Source organism: Amblyomma americanum, chromosome 3, assembly GCF_052857255.1.
Source record: "Amblyomma americanum isolate KBUSLIRL-KWMA chromosome 3, ASM5285725v1, whole genome shotgun sequence".
NCBI lineage: Eukaryota > Metazoa > Arthropoda > Arachnida > Ixodida > Ixodidae > Amblyomma > Amblyomma americanum.
In genome coordinates, this window is record NC_135499.1 from 127,854,068 (window position 1) to 127,876,862 (window position 22,795).

The 22,795-nt window shown below is 43.0% G+C and overlaps 2 protein-coding genes across 2 annotated transcripts in view; one reads left to right on the forward strand and one right to left on the reverse strand.

The window, feature by feature from the left end:
* The first annotated feature begins 1,130 nt into the window (after nucleotides 1–1,130).
* Nucleotides 1,131–13,765, forward strand: LOC144124900 (sugar transporter SWEET1-like). The gene is made up of 6 exons (XM_077657847.1): nucleotides 1,131–1,350; nucleotides 1,605–1,682; nucleotides 1,758–1,881; nucleotides 7,234–7,395; nucleotides 7,470–7,589; nucleotides 13,609–13,765. The coding sequence occupies exons 1-6, from the start codon at nucleotides 1,271–1,273 to the stop codon at nucleotides 13,687–13,689; spliced, it is 645 nt and encodes a 214-aa protein (XP_077513973.1). The 5' UTR covers nucleotides 1,131–1,270; the 3' UTR covers nucleotides 13,690–13,765.
* Nucleotides 13,766–13,812: 47 nt separating this feature from the next.
* LOC144124899 (uncharacterized) overlaps nucleotides 13,813–22,795 on the reverse strand; it is a 60,697-nt gene continuing 51,714 nt past the window's right edge. Inside the window, exons 11-12 of the mRNA XM_077657846.1 lie at nucleotides 21,090–21,246; nucleotides 13,813–14,292 (exon numbers count right to left, since the gene is read on the reverse strand). Coding sequence (XP_077513972.1) covers nucleotides 14,165–14,292; nucleotides 21,090–21,246 — 285 coding nt within the window. The 3' untranslated portion in view covers nucleotides 13,813–14,164. The remainder of the gene's footprint in view (nucleotides 14,293–21,089; nucleotides 21,247–22,795) is intronic.

The window sequence follows — 22,795 nt, forward strand, 5'->3', positions numbered from 1 at the left end:
AAGTACTTGCAAGCAACGCTATAGTACCGTCTGCATCCCATCGAGTACGCGCCGTAGTTTATGTTTCATTTCGTTTTCGTTTCATTTGTTCGTGACGTCAATCGTGACAAGGCATGTCAATTTTGACGTTACAGAGGGAGGCGTCTCCATTGATTCAATATGGCGGTGTTACTGAGGGCATGCTTCCGTGGTCATTCCAGGAAGAACAGCGCTTTGTGCTAAAAATTCACAATAACTTTGCGCTTGTTTACCAATTGTGACAACCTCGTGTGAGCCAAACAGTTTTCTATGTTTTTTGTTGCTAGTACGAAACAAAACCACTTTTTTGCGTTTTTATGGAGGAAAAACGCTAAGGCGCCCGTGTGCTGTGCGATGTCAGTGCACGTTAAAGATCCCCAGGTGGTCGAAATTATTCCGGAGCCCTCCACAACGGCGCCTCTTTCCTTTCTTCTTTTGCTCCCTCCTTTATCCCTTCCCTTACGGTGCGGTTCAGGTGTCCAACGATATATGAGACAGATACTGCGCCATTTCATTTTCCCAAAAGCCAATTATGGGAAAGATGTTGACTCCCCCACATGGTCGGACGAGGCACGGGAGCGGAGAGTGAGATAATCAAACCCCTCCCCCGGCTTCTAAGTACCAAGAGAGAAATTTTCTACACTTTTTCGATGAGGGTATGCGTTAAATACATGAGATCCCTTCACCATTGAGGCTTAGTAGGCAGTCCGGCCTGCTCCTATTTGCTCAACGCATTTCTTGGACTTCCTCTGACGAGGAATCTGTAATTTTCATGGTTCGCAGCTGTCGCTGAGGGGTGCCCGTCTTGCCAACATTTAAATTTGCCGTTGTGTATGAAAGATATCTATAGTCAAATCGCTGCTTTAAAATGTGCGCTCACCAAACCAGCTTCAAGAAAATTATGGGAAGATATTCGTCAGTATAATAGGCTGCGCAATAACTTTAGCATAAAATGTGCTCATATCTGATCGGCGTTCTCAGCTTCTCTACCAGTTTCCGCGATAACATCTATCTCGGGCTTCAGCCGACTCCAAACGAATGTGCCGCGGCTAGCGCGGTGGCGTTTGGGTTTTACGCTGGCAACATGTGCTCTAGTCACATGGAGTTTTGTTATTAATTTGGACTGCCTGGCACGGATTCAGCATTCGAAGGGGATGTGTTTGCCTTCGCAGCTGCAGGTTGGAAATGATTAATGGTTGCCTGCTCAACTCCTCGCCGTTGCAAGTGAACCATCACAGCCCTCTACTGTACCATGGATTCAAAGGAAAGCATCAAGACTATTGTAGGAGATTTGGCGCTCGTCTTCACCATCGTGAACTACGCTAGCGGAGTGTAAGTGCCGGCTAGATGCGCTCTAACTTGTCATCGAAATATGTGCTGCGATCGGCATTTCGCCGCGTAGACGTGGCGCGAAACTCGCGTGCACAACGAAACTGATCGCTGTACTGTGCTGCGCGGAGGTTGCTGGCATGTGCATGACATTAATACATTTGCATTGCTCATTCCAGGCAAATGTGTAGAAAAGTGCGCGAGAAGGGTGGAACCCGTGACTTATTCCCGTAATACATTTCTATTTCTGATTCCAGGCAAATATGTAGAAAAGTGCGTGAGAAGGGTGGAACCCATGACTTATCCCCATTGCCATTTTTGGCCGGAATACTTGCGTAAGTGCATGAACATGACACTTGAAATGGTGGCTGACTGTTTACATTTTCATTTTTGTTTCGGAACGCCTCCAGCACTTTCCTCTGGCTCGAGTACGGTTTAATGAAAGAGGACCGCATACTTATATGGGTGAATGCCATTGGCCTCCTGCTGCAGGCGAGCTTCCTAGGGTATTTCTATTCGTACACGAAAATCAAAGTAAGTATATTACTCCAGCCTGCGAATGCGTTTCTTCCGTATTTTGTCAGCAATGCGACGTAGCGTTTTCTTCACCCTGCGATGGTTCTTATCTCAGCGCGATTATCTCTACGCTGGTTAATGATAGGATGTACTGCGCAGCACTGGTGGCACACATCCATCTTGTGGTTTACACACTGCTTAATTTATTTCATATCGTTTCATATATTTGTCCCTCAAAAGGCTCCTCTTATCATATCTCCACTTATTTCCACTAAATGTAGTGCCTCATGCGAATAGTTGCCAATTATAGCATAGAGTACTTACCTCCCTACCTTGCTTTTTTTCTTTGTGGGAAAAAAGGCCTTATTCTCAGTTGTATAGGACGTACACAAGACAGAGGCATGGAGGAGTAAAGTATTCCTTGTTTGTCATACATGTCACTTTAGATCTATGCGACTTGATTTTGTCATAGCTTCTCGGCCAGCATGCTAGAATTCTGCTTGGCTTCAACATTACTACATTGGTAGTGTCTTGGTGGAATTACAGTATATGCAATAAGACATTTGAATCTGACAAACATGTACAGGGTCAATCACACTTAGCTGGAACACTGCTCCGCGTGGCCGCGCACATGCAGAATGCCATTGCATCTAACGTAGTCACGAATCAATGCAGAATGGCGCACGAGAAAAGAGACCTCGACATGGTGTATCGTGTCATCTGCCCCTTTGCACGAGTTTGCTACAGGCTTGGTCGTAATGGTGCTCCGCACGCACGCAGCCACACGGGGCCGTGTTCACGCTCAGTGTGATTGACCCTGCATATGTGCTTTTTTTGCTCACTTAGTTTTAATATGCAGGAACCTTGGGCAGGGACCCCGGAACATGGGGAACAGCAAGGGGGCGGTTGCCCCCTCAATATTTCTAACGAATGCTTCAATTCTAGGTGTTGCGAATGTAAAGCATAGTGGGGCTGATCTAGTTTGCTTTGTAGCCAGTTGTAAAGCATTTCATTTCAGTAACTTAAAACAATTATGTCCCAATAGAAGTCGATTGCCTGACCCCTGTTCATGGGCATGATTAGAAGAATTGAAACAGACTATGTGCAAACTTTCTCAGTGCAGCTGATCATTGCCTGACCCCTGTTCATGGGCATGATTAGAAGAATCGAAACAGACTATGTGCAAACTTTCTCAGTGCAGCTGATCACTTCTCGTTTGTACATCTTTATAAAGCTGCCCATTTCAATTCAAGTTTTATATGCATTCACAAATAGACCTTTGAACAGTGAAAAATAAGGAAAAATATAAGCAATATAAAATTTGACATGTAAATTAAACTTGGAATAAATAATTAAATAAATAATGAAAAAAACTCAGTTTTGCTCAAAAAAATTTGAGTCCCTGACCTTTAGGTATGTTGGTGTGGCTTTTGGCATGTGCTTCACACTGTAAACTATTATGCCTTGCCGTAGTGGTTTCACATCATTATTTTGCAGCCACGGCCAGGAATCAAGGCTGTCACCAGCTTGTATAATCCAGAGTAAAGTTGAAACCTGAGAATTCAGGCAGACCAGATGCGTTCATCTTGCTCAGTCTTTTCACTGTATGCTTGTGGTTTGCTATTGTGATGAATGGCAGTTTACCTATATTCCTCAAGAGAAAAGTGCACAACAGCTATATCTTACTGGTACTCACGTACGTGTTCAGCTTAAGTTAAGGACAACGCAGCGGGCCATGGAAAGAAAAATGGTAGGTGTAACGTTAAGAGACCAGAAGTGGGCAGAGTGGGTGGGGGAACAAACACGGGTTAATGACATCCTAGTCGGAATCAAGAGGAAGAAATGGGCTTGGGCAGGGCATGTAATGCGAAGGCAAGATAACAGCTGGTCATTAAGGATAACGGAGTGGATTCCAAGAGAAAGTAAGCGTAGCAGGGGGCGGCAGAAGGTTAGGTGGGCTGATGAGATTAAGAATTTTGCAGGCAAAGCGTGGATGTAGCTGGCAAAGGACAGGGTTAATTGGAGAGACATGGGAGAGGCCTTTGCACTGCAGTGGGTGTAGTCAGGCTGATGATGATGGTGATGATGTGATTTGCATCAGAGTCAAATGAAAGAAGCCATAAAGCCTGAGTTGGAGCTTTAATTTTTTTTCTTTACCACTATGCATTGTTTCAACAGTACTTTCATTCTGCTAAAAACCACAGGAGGCAAACAATGGCTGCTGTTTATATTATCGAAGTTGTACACAGCATGTGGTTTGCTGGCCACATGCAACCTGGAAGCAGTTATCTAGACCCCTGTTGCATTGGGCATGGCTGAAGGTGCACTTATGCTTCAATTGATTTGAGAAAGAAATAAAGACGGAAGGAAACTGAATTAGGCATGAAGCTGAAAACATTCCCTTCAAGCTGGCTTTGATCTTGGAGGTCACCAGATTGTTTTTCAAGCAATAGGCTCAAGGACACTTTGCTTCAGAAGTAGTAGCAAAGCACATATTTGTTAAGAGTACCTAATGTAATACGGTTTTTTCTGTATTCACTAGAGATGCCTGCTTCTGTGTGTACAAATATTGCTGTTGTTAGTGTGGCCAGTCTTCTAAAAAATTTGCAGTTTACCTGAACGATACTCTTGTTTCACTTCAGACGTGCAGTTCAGTGGCGGAACATTATCTCTTTAGGCTGCTTTAGGAAGTGCTTTGTACTCAAATGATGGAGTTCAACATGCAGCATAGACAATCAGTTTTACAAACGATAAGTCATCAACCGCAGGGGCTGAGGCTTATAAAGCTTCAAGGGCATAAAAAAAAAATTGAGAAGAAAAAGAATGGGCAAACGTACCTCTCATAGCATGTTTAAATGCATTAAATGAACTGTGGGAATTTCGTGCTCAAAGGCATCACTGTCTTTGAGAAAAAACAGATACAAAAGCTGTAAGGCACAAGTGGTCATGGAAATTGGCTTTGTACCTTATATTAGGTCACCTGATCACTTCAAACAGATTTCTCGAAAAAAGAAGGCCATCTTGATATCTTGATTTGTGTACAGGGAGTGCCATCTTCATGTTTCAATCAAACTGTGCTTCTTTGCAACACACCTTAACTCTTGGACCATTGTGCACTCCCAAGCATTAGGAACTATTGCTGCAAGTGGAAGGCAGAGGTTGCAATGTGGGACTGATGTGAAGTGTGCTGTAAACATTGAGGCAGAGTTCTAAACAGAGGCACAAGGCACCTTAAACTGAGAAGGTTGATTGCAACTTATTGGTCATTCTCTTTGCTGTGGCAATAAGAAATGGCAATCTGATGTTGCAGTTGGAGCTAATCGACCTTTGTGTGTGCAGCAGCCTTGATAAGCACTGGAACCTTGTGGACAGTGCCTGGAAGCAGTGCCACATTTTAAGAGCAGTAGATATTCTCTTCAATGTTTCTCAGAAAGGGCGATCACCTGTCTTGCACGACATGTATGACTGAGATATGATTTAAGGCCACGTCAAGAGATAGCACCACACTCTTAGCTCGGTTATGTGCCTACTTACTGCAGGTGACAGCTAGTGGTAAAAGATGAAGGCTGACACACGCCAGCACATACGCTCGAGGATGCTGACAGGGCATAGGTTAGTCCTGTGTCATTAAGAAAGTTAGTAGTACCTTTGCACACAATGCAAATGTGATGTTGCCCTGAGGTGCAAGTCTGTATGTAGTGCCAGCATGATCTTTGGGAACCTTCATTACGATGCAAGCAAGTGTACATGCAAATAGCATGCATTAGGTCCTCTCGCACTTTGTGTGCTACCAGCTGCAGTGCTGGAGTTGCCCAAGGCTGCAGTATTGAATCACAGCCATGGTGGCTACATTTCAATGGTGTCAAAGTGCAAAAATATCCTTCTACTGTGCGATGTCAGTGCATGTTAAGCAACCCCAGGTGGTCAAAATTAGACCACAGCCGTCCCCTGTGACGTCTGTCATAGCTGATGTACACCAACTTGTGAACCTCTAGTGTACAGTTTCTCACAGCTTAGTTATTGCTCGATGTTATTGTTCGTCCTGTGGACAGCTGTGTAGTGGTTAGTAGTTAGCATGTTATGTGCACAAAAATGCTGAAGCTCCTTTGCCTTTTATATTACAGCCTTTTTGTGAATGGAGGAAGCTTCTCTATCAGAGAGTAAATGCTTGCAGAGTTGGAAGTGAGATGCTTGCTATGCAGCCTGTATAGAATTGGATGTGAACCTTGGAAAGCCTCCATTTACTAGTTTTATTTCTGTAACCGGTGCATTTTTCTAACCATAAGGGATGTGCAGTAGCCTTTACATTGGTGGCACTTACTACCTTTCTTGCTTGTAAATCTGTTTAACTTCTTTTGAAAGCATAGTACATGCGAGCATTAATTTCTCAACTTCTTTTAAGATGAGTTGGTGCATAATCAGTACATGCTGTGATTTGAAACTGTTGTCTGCACTTCTAATATTTTGGCAAAGTTGCTCATGTGCTCACAGATATATTTCTAGGCACTTACCAAGCTTGAGTTACAAGATGAATGACAAGTTTGTCATGCTGAAGTGATGTCTTGAAACAAACATTTTACTTGCTTACATAAACTCTCTTCTCACCATAAAAGAAATGCTAATTGTTTTTAGACAGTGCTCAAGTATTAAACACTTCCAGTACTTGGTGTGCCATGCAAGCATTTATGTGTGTAGTCTTCACATGGCACAAGAAGACAAGGCTGTAACACGTCTGTGCAGCCTTGCAAGTTTTTTCAATATGCATAAACTTTCTTCCAATGTACAGCCACAATTGCATGCACATTTTATGTAAGTAAGTTCATTGACGTTCACCCGAGTGCAGCCATACGGCTACAAAGAAAAGCTTTACAGCTTTCTCAGAAACTTCGTAGTTAAAGAAAAATTCGTCCTGGTCGGGGGTTCGAACCCGGGACCACCGCTTCACTGGAGCAGTCACTCTACCAACTGAGCTAACCGGGATGGCAAGCTTAAGGTAGGGCGAGAGCGAATTGATCAATAATTTCAAGTGGGAACAGTGTTAGTCAAATTTTTAGGGGAATCCCCCACGGTGGAGCAGATTTGTAATAAGTCTACCCGAGCGCAGCCATACGGCTACAAAGGAAAGCTATACAGCTTTCTCAGAAAGTTTGTAGCTAAGAAAGATTCGTCCTGGTCCGCGGTTCGAACCCGGGACCACCGCTTCAACAGAGCAGTCGCTCTACTGACGTCAGTGAGTAATTACTCCCTCATTACAAATCTACTCCACCTTGGGGTTTCCCCTAAAAATTTGACCACTATGTAAGTTAGAGTTAGGAAAATTGGTGCGCTATATTGCTAACGGCCGTGCTTATTTTTTCCCTCTACTGAAAGGGCTCCTTGAACTGGAAGATCTTTGTCCTCCTTATTGTACTGGCTGGCGTCTACTATGAAGTCACTTACTTCATCAACAACAAGGATGTTGCACTCTCTATTGTTGGCCTTATGGGCTGCATTGCAGCTTTCTTGTTCTTTGCTTCACCTCTGTCAAGCCTGGTGAGTAGACCTTGAGAAGCATTCGTCATTAAGGGAATTCGAACTATTTCTGAAATATGCTTTTGGTGCTGCAGCTTCATGTCGTCCGGACACAAAGTGTTGAAACTCTTCCATTTCCGCTGATCGTGTCCGCCTTCATTGTGTCAAGCCTGTGGACACTGTATGGTTTCATCTGTGAAGATGCATTCATTTACGTAAGTATGCTTAATTTTTCTCTTGAAGGCTCGTGTTATTGTTGCTTCTTCAGGCTTCCACTGAAGTAGCAGACACAAATATTTGAGGTTATGCCTTGACATGGTCACAGCCAAACAAAAATTCCTTGATGCGCGTCAGCCTTTCAAGCTTTAATTGCTGGTAACATAATTTCTGCACTGTATAGCGAGATCGTGAATGGCTATATCACACGTACTTGTGCATTAGTGGTGAAGGCTCCTGCTTAATTGCCAGCTTGCCTCCAGCTCTTTAGATGTACCCATCCACTCATGCAAGCTAGTGCGTCAACTACTGTGGCTCCAATAGCAGCGTGCTAACACGCTTGTATGATAAGGGCCAGAGTTTTGGCACTTCAAAAGGAAAATTAGCGTATTTGCACGAAGGTAATGTGAGCATTCCTTATATTGTCTGCTTCAGAAAGCACCTTGCACTGTGTATGGAACCAAGCTACGAATACTATGGCTAGCCTACCTCAAGAGCCAGAGTCACAATGAGTGATGATGCAGCAATTAGTTTGCAGTTTCCTTCTTGCCTGTTATGGGCTATAATGTGCCATACTCCATATCAAGAATAGTTTGCGGCTCTGTGGCGATCTGAGCCAATCAGAACGGCATGCGCTGCAAGATGCGTTCCTCTGTGCCCCTCAACCCGCAACTGGCCGGCTCTATCACTGCGAAGGAAAGAGCATCAGTGTCCAGCTGTTACATGGAGTGACCCGGCCGACTCAGCGTATTTTTAAGGCGGCATATTTAAAAATGGCGGCACACCACTTTGCAGTAGGCCTCTGCAGTGGTGTTCATGTGGACATTCTTTGCTAATTTAACCTGTGAATGAAATGCTCGCTATTCTTTCAAAACGCCATCCTGAACTACCTTTTCAGTTACTGCAATAATTGTATGAAAAAAATTGGAGGGGACACTTAAGCTTCACCTTAAAGGTATGATGCTATAGCGTTGACGGGTTAATACCCATATATGTGAAATTGGTCATTCTCTAATTTACATTCATAGATCCCTGGGAGTCCTCATACCACTCCTGGTGCAATGGTGCAACGGTTATTAAGCGATGCGATGCCCTGCGATGGCAGGTGCTGCCAACGGTGGGGCTTGTGTGACCCAGGTTACTCTTCCTGAGCAACCTTTCGCAACTAGTAATTAATTTGACTGCCACCTGCCATGGTGGGCAGTAATCCAGTGGGCTGGTTGTGATGACACCTCAAGGTCACGTGACCTAGGAGGCCTGCCTGCCACCTTGGTTGTTTCTTTGGGGATTTTTCGTAGATTTTTCGCTCACGGCCAACGACACTCACTCCGGCTTTTCTGCGACACAGGCTCCTTAACGCTGTTGCATTAAAATTTAAGGGTGATCAGTTGGAGTGATGCAGAGGAAATGCGAGAGCATTGTTCTTTCACTCGCCAATGTATTCCATTATGTTCCAGTTCCGAGTCCGTTGTCTTTCACTCCCTAGTCATTCCAATACTGATTCTGTTCCAATTCCGACTATGCAGCAATGCAAAATGTGTCGCATTGCTGTATCGTGTTGAATCCTCACACCATTACCGGCGCAGTGGTTAAGCAATGCGCCGCTGCAATGGCAGGTGGCTGTTTTGAACACAGCCACTGGTGGGGCTTGCGAGACCCAGATTGCTCTTTCTGAGTAATGTGACAGGAAATAGCTCCCACAAACCTCATTTCTGCATGGCAAGCTCTTCGGGAATCCGTATAATTTTCATGCAAGCCTGCCATTGTCCGAGTCATTATCTGATCAGTGTCCTCCTCTCCCCTACTAGTCTAGAGGGGGACGATTGACAGGTGGAAAGAGGCAAATCTCTCTAAACACTACCTGGCAAGTGGAGGCTTGATGCAGAGCTGCCTATGCCAGACAGTTTTGTCCTTCACAGCCCCACTAATGCTATCGCATTAAAATATTTACAGCACTGCTGAAATATCTGAGGCACTATTTGTTGTATTCCTTGGCCTTGATTGGACAAAAGAGATCTATCTTTCACAGTGCTGCTGCAAATGACTTGCAAGATTAAGTATAGTTAGCCCATTTACACGGCTTAGAAGCAGACGCTTGGGCTGTGTATTTTGGAAAAAGATTGTAAATATGTGTATGCATAGGAGGAACCATTATTGCATAAGGGCTGGGCATGTGAATGTGTACTATGGGGCCACGCATAAAATAGTCATATCTCAGAAACCGAAAGAACTGTAGGAAGTATTGTTTTTTGCTCAGGGAAGGAAAGTAAGCAATTATTTAATATAGGAGATAATTTCACAAGAAGATATACCACCAGTGGGAGATCAAACCTTTGCACATTGCATGTGGTGGTTTACCAAATGAACTATGGCAGCAGCTGTCTCTTCTGCTTTCCTAAACACTTATGTCCAATCAAGCAGTATTCACATGGGCAGCTGGGAATCAAAAGGGAAAATCACTGTTATTACCAGAACTGCCCTCTGAAACAGGATGTTGCCACAGGTATCACTAAGCAGTGGTGCTCCAATTGCGCCATTCTGATACATTTACATTTTGCTGCCTCAGTCTGCTCCAAAAGCGGCAAATTGATCAATATTGCGCCTTAGCTGCGCCAAAAAGAAGACGCGGTCATGGGAAAACAACTATTTTTGTAGCCGTTCAGGCTTTCAGTTGGCAACCTACTAAAACATTTCTGCAGTTGGCAACCCAGGGCGCTGGTGGGCTGGCTTGTGGTAGAATTTAGCAGCCAGCTCATTCGCGTACATGGAGGAAGGAAAGAACTCTGGAGGGGCGGTTAAAGTCTCATTGTTTGAAGCCGTCTCCCCCTACTTGATCGCCGTCTCAGCGCACTGGCACGTGCGCAGCAGGCATTGCAGTAGATGACTCCGCTGCGCCTAGTGTTACGTTGGCTGCACATTCGGCCAAAGACTCGCAGTAGTCCTTGCAAAGGCGCGTGACTTCCGGCACATTTTTTTGGCGTGCAGCTCGGATAGCGAGGGCCTTTCCCGGGTTTTCCTTCCTCCATGTTTGCGCATCATGTTGGTCAACCCTGAAGAGGGCCGAAGAAGTATTATCTGGGTTGAAGAACAAAAGATTGGAGCAGGTCCAACGAGGTCAAGCTGTGTTGGAACAAGGAAATTCTGGCATTGGTGATTTGCTTCGTGAGCTTGATGAATTTGTGAATGATTCCAAGAAGCATTGGGATAGTGCCAACACAAAAAAAAAATGGTTCTATGGTCGAATACAACTTATGTCTGCAGTGAAGCTGCGCCCACATTCAGGACTGGTGCACAGAATTCCTCCACACAAAAAATAGTCCGTTGTTAAAACTGCTCTTGTCACCTAAACTAGAAGCTAATCATGAGAAAAAAAAAGTTATGAGCTCTAGAATTTTGATACCTGGCTTGTTTAATAATGTCAAACATTAAACATCTGATTTCATTTACTTTTGTGACTGGCTAGCGGAGTGATACAGTACGCCGCGGACCGTGGCCCAGTGCTAACAACTGCCGTTTTTTTAAGTTGTATCATACTGTAGTGAACGTGTCCTTTAGACATTTAGTGAAGTACACTTGGCTGAACTTGCGTGCAGGATAGTGCCAGCACTAATAAAATGTTGACTCTGTTTTTTTGTGAACACATTTCTTCTGTTTTTTTTTCTTGCGAGCTACACATGGCTGAACCTGATCTTATTAGTAACAAACTCTTCTGGGTGACTTCTTTATTCCGTTCGTGCTGGTCCACTATTACTGTTCTGATATAAAGGTACTCCAAAATGAATATTTTTCTGCTCCAAAAAGTGCTCCAGAACTCAAGTGGCTGGACCACCACTGCCACAGTGCACGAGCTGCAAACTTGCCAGACACACAAAAGAAACAGTGCTTGATCCCTTGCGTAGGCGGGTGGGGAGACGGGACTGTTTGTACCAGCTGAGCAACAGGTTCTCTCCCTGCCACGTCTTGAAGGCGCGACGTTTCAGTTATGTGGTAAGCAGTCACACTCATCTGGGGCACGATACATTGCCCGTGTGAATTAACTGTAGCCTAACCTTGAGAACTCAACAGCGCCACAGCCAACCCTGGCGGTAGACATGGCACATGGTAGATGTTTATTGCCGTAGCTAAATTGATAGAGCACGACACACAACATGCGGCGGTCTTTTCTTCTGCCTTGTAAAATTAACTGCTATCTGTTATGATTACTCAAACACTTTCTCTCTCTAAACAAACTAATAACATTTTTGGTGCTTTCCAAAACTGCCAGGTTCTTTTGTGCACATCTTACCAAGCCTTTCGTTTCCTCTATTCTAGTCTTCTGTGGGCCATTAGGTTTAGAGCTCCCAATGAACTAAGCTGCCAGGCATGCTGTAGTGTAATTAGTGTAGAAGCTTCTGAAAAGCTCTTTATTTGCAGTCTCCCTATTATGCAACTATGCCTCACGGAAACAAATGACATCAGACACCAAATGCCTTTAATTACACCATTTCCATGGTTCTACAAGGACAAACTTAATGGAATTCATAGTTACCGTATTTACTAGCGTAATTTATACTTTTTTCTTCAAATTACAGCTTCAAAAGGGGGTGCACGAATAACGCGAAAGTTTTCCGAACACGTCCTAAAAAATCTCTACAAAGGTCATAACACGCAATATATACTTAATATTGCCACCCCAGGTGGTGGCAATTTCCAGACCCCTTCACTACAGCATCCCTCATAGCCTGAGTCGCTTTGGTACATTAAACCCCCATAAACCAAGCCTATGCGTAGAACCCCATCTTGCACCCCTCACTGGCTAAATACCCCCCCCCCCCCCCTCTTCCCCAAGCTATGTAGTAACCCACGGGATGGCATGAGGCACGTGCGCAGCTCAAAGCAATAAAGGCGCAATGATGCAATCGCGAAGCCATCAGTGGGAGGCAAAGTATATAACGGTCGATAAAACGGCGCCCTCGTGCGCATGTGGCGTGGCTGACAAGCAGCGAAACGAACAGTAAACGGTTCGGTAGTTTCGGATTCGGGCGTGCACACAACTGTTCGTCCGGGAAAGCAGCCGCCAGCACAAGCGAGCTGGGTAAACGGCGCACCTTTCGCAACAGCAAACGTTGACGCAGCCACGCCAATCTTCCCAAGCCTGCATTTAGCACACCCGTGCAGATGCGCAAATTATGCAAGTAAAGGTATCTTTTTCTACCAGAAATTGGAAGTCTGTTTAAATAGCATGAACATTCTGAGCTTGCTAGCAAACTTTGTGCTGTTGGCATTGTGGGTGTGCATTTGTGCCTGTGCATATGGCAGTATCGCCCTTCTTTTTTTGGAGGGTGAAACATGGTGTAATAATGAACTTGCCCCCCTTTTACCCCCTCTTCCACGCACAAGGTCTGCATTATTTCTTGGCAGTTATGGTTAAGGAACTGAGAGAAATGTATATTTAAATGTCATTGATTTATGCCAAGGTGGCATAGATATTACTGTTTGGTATGCTGCGAAGTCTTTCAGCGGAGCATATCATTGCACAATTTTTCACGAATAGTGCTGTGGGATACAGCATATGCATAACACCATGACCTTTGACTCAACTGCATGTGGTGTTGAGAGACAGTGTGCAGTGTGGTGTTGAGACAAAGGAAAGACCTTTTCTGTCTGCAGGCATGACAGTCTGCTCGTTTCGGTCCATCATTCTCCTGCTTATCAAAAACACTGAAAACTATCGCAGCAGTGGCAAGCATATCACCACCACCCCTTCTGTGCATTCATGGTAGGATAGCATAGATGAGGAAAGTGAAGAAGGATGGAAGGCTTGCTTTTGCAGTGCCTTTTGGCGTTTGAAGCAGAAACGAATCAAGTCATAACATTAGCAGACTGACGTGCTTGTATATAGCAAAGTTCTCCCTTTCAGCTGTCTCTAATTGCACCGGTATTACAAGTCTGAAAGTCCACTTTGGATCGCATTGGTAGTGCCACAAATGCAATTTTGTAATGCAGAAAGTTTAATAATGCATTTTTGTATTTTTGCAGACACCAAATATCATGGGCGCCCTAATCACAGCTTGCCAGCTGGCTCTCTTTGTGATCTACCCTTCAGGGAAGCATGCATGAAAAAGCAGAAAAGCAGACCACTGTGTTCAGAAGAGTACCATTGTTGCACAAGAGGAAAATATATTGTTTATTTACATTTGCATCTTGCATGTGTGGTTGCAATGGCCTTGCAGAAAAGCTGTGCATATACCTTTGCACATCATAAATGCAGTTTTAATCAACTTCATATCACAGTGCAATTTTGCCATTAAAAAGTCACGAATTTATCTGATGAATTCCTGATAATGCAGTCCAAACCAGTTGTCTTGCCAAAATTGAAGTTCTAAAAAAATTATATTCAGTATCAAAATGTGAAGGCAGTGATTCGAAAAAAAAATGGAGTAAATAGCTTTCGAACTGCATACAAGCCACAAATGGCTCAATACAGGAAATCTAATATGCTAGCATAGTCTTCATTTTCAACAATACAGCAATGTGACCTTTGTGTCAGAAAACTGACTTAAATCTTTGTACAGTACAAAAAAATCCTTCTTGCTTATTTCGCACCACTGCAGAACGACTCGTCACTGCTTGATCGCGACTTTCTTGGAGGTGTTGGCGGCACAAAGTCCATAGCTTCGTCAGCCTCGTCACTGTCGTCCCAGTCCCAGTTGTCGTCCTTTCCTGAGGTGCGAGAACATACACGACACAAATGAAAACGTGAATTTCGTTACCTTGTGAAAAAAGAAAATTTACTTGAGCCAAAACAGATTGAAAGGACACTAAGAAAAACTCCGTCCAATTTTTTCAGTTAAAATCACTTGTTTGGCCCTTTCCAGCTAAGTTAATGTTTGTTCGGCAACAAAAGACATTTATTACAGAGAAAATTAGATTTAAAAATGGAACACTGTATTTCCATTCATGCCATCCATACTCTTATCAGTAATGAAAAGGACTTCATGGTCACCATTTTGAAGTGATGTAGCTTAGCCTACGTGATGTTTTAACACCACTGCAGGTTTGCCTGTGAAAATGGCCGAAGGTGATAATGCCCATGTTTGATTTTTTTTTTAGTCTATTCAGGCTTATAACGGCACCATTACCAGTGAAAGTAACCTCTCTGCCATTAAAACATTATGGCCTACCGATATAGAACACATTCAATTTGTGCTCAGTGCTCCTTCAAGTTTAAGCATTTGTGAACAATGGTACTTTATGTACGGGCACTGTAATCCTTACTTTACTTTAGGAAACCATTACAGGGAGATTAGAGCAGACAGTTGGGTGAATTCGTTAATATGCGTGAAGATGACGACAGGACAAAGCACCACAAGGACGAGCGCTAACTGAGGAATTGTGAAAAAACTAGATACAAAAATGTGAGGCATTATTAACAAAAAACCACGATGACACATTAGTTTTTTTTCACTTTCCCAGTCTGTAATACGATTCCAGTAAGCATTCATTTAGCAAGGCCATTCCACAGATGAAGACAAGAAGAATGAAGGCCTGGAAATCATTCAGGTAAGTTCTAAAGTAGTAGAGACACCAAATTTTTGGAGGCATATTTTTTTCTTTGCAGTGATGCGCTGGACAGCGGTATACACTAATCATGACCCACAGTTCACCTATGACAGCTGAATAATTTATAACTGGATTTTTTACTCTCGTCGTTTCGGCTTCATAGGCCGAACAGTAGCTGTGACGTACAAGATGTGTTTAGGTCATATGATGTGAGGCACGCAAAAAAAAAACTACAGTTGTCACAAACGAGGTGGCTCCTGCCTTCCCTGAATTCACTTCCCGTCCCGCACAACCCGATATTGTCCACATCTCGCGCCTGAAGCTCTATCACCTGCCCTGCTCTGACAGTCTGTAATCAGCACTGCGGCAGTGCTTCTGCACCTGGGGGCTGTGCTACGAACCCAGCGAATGGCAACAAAGCAGACGAAGTTGTGTGTGCTTGCAGCGTGCTTGCTGGCTGAATCCATCATGGCGGCCTGTGCCTTGTGCTTGTGTTGTGTGGTTCTATGTGCTGCGACTGCCTTCTACCCCGTAACAATATTATCGCGGCTTGTTAAGTTTTTTGTCATTTTAACTCTTAAGCAGGCTTGCATAATAGTTGATATGAATTAAAACAAAGAAAGCAACAACCGTACCAGAGTTTAAATGCGAGAGCATTTAGGCCGTCGTCTTGAAAAACATTTCCAGCTTCTCTGTTATGAAATTCCCTGATTGGTCTAGAGGGTCATGTCGTCATCAGTAGTAGTAGTGGTTTTATTAAATAATAATAAAAATAAAAAAGGAAGGAAAAGGTTTTTGCTAGCCCTGGCATCTGCCATCGATACCGAAGCACCTGAGCTGGGGCAGCGGAAGTAAAGAATAGCAGGCAGGATGGAGAAATGAAATGAAAGAGGCGAGGGACAGAGAGAGAGGATAGGGGGAGAGGTTATATACACAAATTACGTACACAAAAAGAAATGTGTACAGGTTGTGCGCGTGGTTAGTTCATGATAGAGCAATAAAAACGTGCTCAGCACTATGTTGACTGCAACTGGAGTTGAGCGTCCAGTTGTTCATAGTCCAAGGTAGCACTCGCGGAGCGTTCGGTCGCTGCGTGTTACTACCTGGCGGAGAACAGACGGGACGTCAAGCCTGTCTGTTCAAGTCATCAGCACCGCAAAATTTGAAAATCTGAGTACTACCAAAGTTTGCAAGTTGACCCAACCCCGAGAATTTCCAAAGGACCTCCAAAATTTTGAGAGAAGGGCCACCCTAGAAAATGGATTAAGGTGGATTAATGGGGATTAGTGGGCCCAATTAGTATAGTTCCATATGATTATCCAATGGCAGGTACTGGAACATTCTAGAAAGTGATGATTCATGCATACCATATATGGGCAATGAAACTTTTTTCAGCCTGAATTTTGACAGGAAAATCTGAAGAACATCAGGCACTCATTGTAGACTCCATAGCAAGCAACCTAAATGCTATTGCATTTCCTTCTTTAACAATGTGATCAAGAAGGCCTGCAAGTCTTTTGTATGCCTCATGTGACCTGAATGCATCTTGGATGTCACAGCCATTGTTTGTCTGCTGAAACCAAAACAGCATGAAATAAAAAAATTCAATGATAAATTATTTACTGCCCGTTAGCCCAATCCACGTGGCTTTCTATGCTTTCTAATAAAACTCAAATAAAATTCAGTGCCTACTCCTTTAAAATGAGTTGACCCACCACCGAAAATTTTCAAAGGACCCCCTAAAATTTTGAGAGAAGGCCCACCCCAGAAAATGGACTGTGGAACCGTTTCATGAGGGGCTTGGAAAATGGGCGAGGAAGAGATGCAAAAAGGAACTCTGAAAATGCTGTTGCAAGGAAGCAACAAATCCCGTACACAGCCTAAAGTACAGCACTAATCCTGTGAGCACGGCATAGCAATGTATTTCATGATGTGCATTACTACGGTCCTTTACTTTTCGTGTTGTTCCTTTCGAAATTTGGAGGCACACATTCAGAATTAATGGCCCACTTAACGGGACACATCAGGACAAATAGAAATTAGCCTGTATCAACAGATTACCGCATTTCAACGACAAAAGATGCTACTTTCACTGAAAATGGAGCTTTTATAAGCTTGAGAAGGGCAAAAAATACAAGGCAGCTGTTGCCACCCCCGGCTGGTTTCACAAGTAAACTGAACATGTCAACACAGTCTTTTGGGTGCTGATTCTAAAGGCTAGGATACGCCACCATTCACTTAGAACAATGACCACGGAGTCATTTTTGGCGTGGATGTCGCAAGTTTGAATCAAGTGGCGGGAAGATTTTTTAAATGAAATTTTCTCGGCAATAAATGCAGCTTTTGCTGCCAGAAAAACATCAACATACCAAACAGCAAAAGCCACAGAAGTGAAATTTCAATAAGAACAAAAATTGGAAGAAGCTGTCCTCGCTCTTCCTTTAAAATTCAAGTACAATTCAGGTTTCTACAGAAATCATATTGTAATTGAGACTCCTTGGAGCGAGGACTTTTTAAGTGTTCAAATTGCCATGCGTGCTCGTTTTTACAGGGCATTAAGGGGAGAAGAGGGTCTTAGAAAAATTTTTGTTAATAAGTCACAATTATGAAATCTTCAGTAAACATGTATTTGTGCATGCTGATTCCAAATATTTAATTAGTTTTTTGTAACTTTTTGTGGAGAGCTTTAACGAAATTCTGCTATAGGAACCTTAATAGATTGCATTCCATTGGTTTCTCTTGACATCAAGCTGTGCAATAAAGGTAAAATTATCATACTGCCAGTCACAGAAGTTGAGTTACAGGATTTTGAAGCTGTCACTTCAGGAACAAGAATATAAATTTTTCTTCCCATTTGTGTAGTGGCAACTTCAAAACCCTGTAACTCAACTTCTATGATAGGCAGGATAACCATTTTACACCTACAGCATATGACCCTTACTTGTACATAAAATTAAATGAATATTTGGAATCAGCATGCAAAAATACTTGTTCTCTGAAGATTTTATAACTTTGCCTTCATTAATAAAATTTTGTTTTCGAAGACCAGCTTCCCCTTAAAAAAAAAAAAACTGCGTTTTCTTTCTTTCTAACAATTATCCTGCCATGTATGACATTTGAATTCATAGCAATTCTTGATTCGTGATAGACCCGCCTGTATTTGTATACACTCTGTGATACACAACACATGCATCAATATGCTTCGTAAAGACGGACAACCACTTTTTGGCGGGTTGGAAGCGCTAGAGCACTAAAGTGGGAATCAGCATGGGACAATGCTTGATAAGGTGACTGAACCTTTAGGTTGCCATCTGTGTGCTGAATACTTGGTTTATTTAGCATGGGTCCAAAAGAGGTTTACAATCATGAACACAAAGCGCCTTTCCGGAGTGGATAACTTTCCATACTGTTATGTGACAACTCTCCCCTTAACAACTTCCCTCTGCTTTCACTCGGTTATCTGTTTAAGCACATTGCATGTAAGTAAAAAAACAAAACAAAATGGCCCAAATACATACCCCACTGCATTTGCAGTTTCTTTTGAATATTACCCGTAACGCAACTGAAACAGCCTTTCCAGTCTATCTTAATCTTTGAGAAAACTTCACCTGCCATCAACAACTGACGGTCAGGCTCAAACACTGATTAACTACATGGCTATAAAATACAAGCACATAATTCTCTGAATACTGACTACAATCCAAACATAACTACCATCGATGTGTTGTTCATAAAGAAATTCATGGTGCAATCCTCTATGAACAGAGTCCTGCAAAACTTTTCGGTTCTTGGAGTGCTTTTCAGGCTCCCTGAGCACCTAAATCCATGCATGCCTAAAGTTCACCGTTTCTTTACATGCCTTTCGTAACTGTAACTGTAACTGTGTATAGCAGACTATTTCACTGTACAGCCAGTCATTATCAACTGAAATTCGCCGATTTTTGATGGGCCATGGTTGTGCATGCTCTTTTCTTTGCATGCATGTTGGCCAGAAAGAGACGGAAACCAAGAGAGGCTTTTGAAGGCCATTAGCATTCCCTAAGGCTAAAAGGATCGAGAACTCCTAAATACCAAAATGACCATATTTATCACACGTTAGATCCACACAAACCGTAATAATTTCTATGACCTCTGGTCTATGACCACTTCTATGACCTCTGGACAGTAGGAAAATCGAACATACACTGGCTAAACATGAAATAATAATAGTATAACTCTTTCATGCATAAGTATGCAACAGAAAACAGTGCAACATTTTCTCATACAAATCAAGTACTATATCTCTTTTTAAAAAATCTAACTTTGCAACCTTTGCCAGCAGACAAGCAACAATAGCTGTGAAAAAATATTAGGTTTGCATAAGAAAAATTGTCAACGATGTTACTAGCATTCATAGGCTGGACACTAATGAGTTCCAAATGGCTTACAGTCGCATGGATAGAAAATAATCCTTGCTATTTTACTAGCACACAAAAACTTCAAACCAGTTTTCTGTATCCATCACGATGGTCATGACATTTGCAAGACCATTGGACCTACATTTAGGTATTTCTCATTTCGGCTTCTGCTCTGCTCTGACCTTTCAAGTCTTCATGCAAAAACTAAGTGCAACGAAAACCTGCATGTAACGAAAAATTGCAGACTGTCTTCAATTTCGTTATATCCAGGTTTAATTAAGATTTTGCAAATACACCACTACTAGTACTCTAGCAAGGTTTGCTACTGTTTTCGGTTATCCTGAATAAGACAGCAAGTGAGGTCACTACTCAATCATTGCTTTGTGGCCCATCCAGTTTACAATTATTTGCACAGTATGAGACAATGCAGGCCCTTGAACCATGCTACGATTCATAGCATGCACCGCAGCTAGCAAATGCAGCAACAAACATCATGCTTGCGCTATTTCCACTTATTGTTCGAATTCACTTTCTAAGGCCTGCACATGTAGTCTTTGCTTATGATTCAGCACCCGAGATCAACAACTGCTACACTCGCTTCATGCTCACCTCGACATTTCACAGACTGGTTAAGAAAATTTCACTTTTATTCAGAGCGTTCACGCTGACAGAAAACTTCATCTCTTTGCACTTGTACAAGTTTCTGCTCCAAACACTGTCCAATCCGCCTTGCTAATACATGCTCTGCTAACACAAATGCATGCACGCTTTAACATTGCCTTTGTCCGTGTGCACATACACACTTAAAAGCCAAATCAAAAGCTTCAGGAGGGGATATCGTCAGCCCATTTTATCACAAACTGCCACCATTCATCAACTGTCAGGCTTCTTTCCATTCCTTTCCAAGCTTGCAACTTAGAAACCAATGAACTCTACAGCACTGCTTTCTTACTGAGTTTTGGTGCGGTCAAGACCACACCAAAGCTGCCCAGATTTGGTTTGGTTTATGGGGGTTTAACGTTTCAAAGCGACTCTGGCTATGGGGGACGCCATAGTGAAGGGCTCTGGAAATTCTGACCACCTGGGGTTCTTTAATGTGCACTGACATCGTAAAGTACACAGGCCTTTAGAATTTCGCCTCAATCGATATTCGAGTGCAGCGGCCAGGATCGAACCCGTGTCTTTCGGGTCAGCAGCCGAGCGCCGTAACCACTGAGCCAACGCGGCGGCCCAAAGCTGACCAGAGTGAGACAAAATTGTAAATTGGATGGGTTTATTGTTCCAAAGCGACACATTAGCTATGAGAGGCACCATAGTGTGGGGCTCCAGATTAATTTTGACCACCTGGAGTTCCTTAATATGCGTTGACATCGTACAGCACCTGGGACAGCACCGCACTGCACCAGAGTGAGCCAGTTACCGCATCTTTCCTTACTTTACAATTACCACCACCACCAAATGTTTAGAATTTTCAGCTGAGGGTGGCTCAAGTCATGGGAGTAAAAGCCACTCTTTAAGCTTAAACATTAAGCAAAGCTACCATAGTTTGACTAGGCTCACCGTGTGTAGCCGCGGCGACGGTGCTGTTGGAGGCTATGCAGTCCTTCTGCAGGTAAGCATCAGTTGCTTTCTTGACAGCTGTTTTTTGAAGCTCATTCTCCAACATCAGCATCTCCTTCTTCATCTCTTCAATGTCCTGCTCCAGCAGCTTCTCCTTCTGAAAAGTGAATGTTGCACTGTATTAACATGCCTTATAGGCTGCCAAAGCACGTCAATGTTGCAAAATTTGAAACAAAGAACCTAAAATATGACCTTAGGTTTTATTTCCACAGGCGAGTCCTAAATTTTGAGAAATTAGCCAACCAGGTTTTCCTATCTCTAGCCAAAATTTCTTGAAAAAAGAAAAGCCCAGCCAATGTGGTTATGCACTGCATAATGCACGTGTCAGCAATCATTAGTTTTAAAACGTCAAAGCAAACGTTGACACACTTACTGTTTCAGGATCATAACTAGGCCCCTAATTTTATGGGGTGCAAAATTTAAAATTCCACGAATTCATGACGAAAAATCTAATATTACGCTGATAATATAACTCATGTAAAATAAATATATAACTTTACTTTTGAAACAAGCTATACATGCTCCAAATATACCTTCATCAAAATTAAATATGGTTGTTGCTTGTTGTTGCTGGAGGCTGTTATTGGTTATTGGTTCACTTGAAAATGATTGTTAGACACAATGCCTCCCAAACAACTTAATCATCTCTCTGACGATGCCCTGGTGCATGATCCCACACCTGCTGTTGTGACCATGCCTGCAAGCGGGATGCAGTCCCATGAAAGTCTGGCACCGACTGCTGCTCACTTTCAAATGACTGGTACCACAATGCCCCCAGAATGGATGCTTAGCGTTATTCGAAAGTAGAAACATTTTTTGCCACTACTATTAAAATCCCTTTCAATGAATGCCAGTATCGTGGCTCTTCCCATAGAAAAGTGTAAACTTGTCGCCAGAGCACTCGAAGCACTAACTTGCATGAGTGGCTGGGGGAACAAGCATGTCAAGGCATCAGCAGAGCTTCATTCCTTACCAGATTCTAAATCAGAGAGTTCAGATGATTAAACTACTCACTTTATAAATGAAATGGCTTTGCCTGTATAGTCTCGTTTTGTGGCGAATTTAAAAACATCATCATCATCACCAGCCTGACTACACCCACTGCAGGGAAAAAGGCCTCTCCCATGTCTCTCCAATTAACCCTGTCGTTTGCCAGCTGCGCCCAGCGTATGCCCGCAAACTTCTTAATCTCATCCACCCACTTAACTTTCTGGCGGCCCCTGCTACGCTTGCCTTCTCTTGAAATCCATACTTTATTCACCTACGACCATTAAATAATTTATTTTTGAATTTCTTCTGATGTTGAGGTTGTTGCTGGATACAGATGGGTCAGCCTTGCATTATATCTGCGAGCAACTGCTCCATTGTAGCGACACATTCGGTTTCACTGACCGCACAATGCTTGATGTCAAAGGTGGCTTTAGGTCCCGTGAGGCACGAAAAAAAAATGCAATATAATTGCTGATAAGTCCTTTGTTGTCATTTCAGCTCTTGAAGCAGGCTGCCTTAAGTGTTGTGGTGAATTAAAACTACATATCAACGATTATATTGCACCTTTTTCATACCTCACGTGACCAAAAGTCACCTTTGACATCACAGCCATCGTGTGGCTGTTGAAACTGAGATAAAAAAATTCAATTATAAAT

What these genes read in the sequence shown, in the direction of transcription:
- LOC144124900 (XM_077657847.1), top strand. Translation starts at nt 1,271, where the DNA reads ATGGATTCAAAGGAAAGCATCAAGACTATTGTAGGAGATTTGGCGCTC. An exon ending in GTGAACTACGCTAGCGGAGT is followed by an intron (nt 1,351 to 1,604) that starts GTAAGTGCCGGC and finishes TTCTGATTCCAG; the next exon opens with GCAAATATGTAGAAAAGTGC. An exon ending in CTTCACCTCTGTCAAGCCTG is followed by an intron (nt 7,396 to 7,469) that starts GTGAGTAGACCT and finishes TTGGTGCTGCAG; the next exon opens with CTTCATGTCGTCCGGACACA.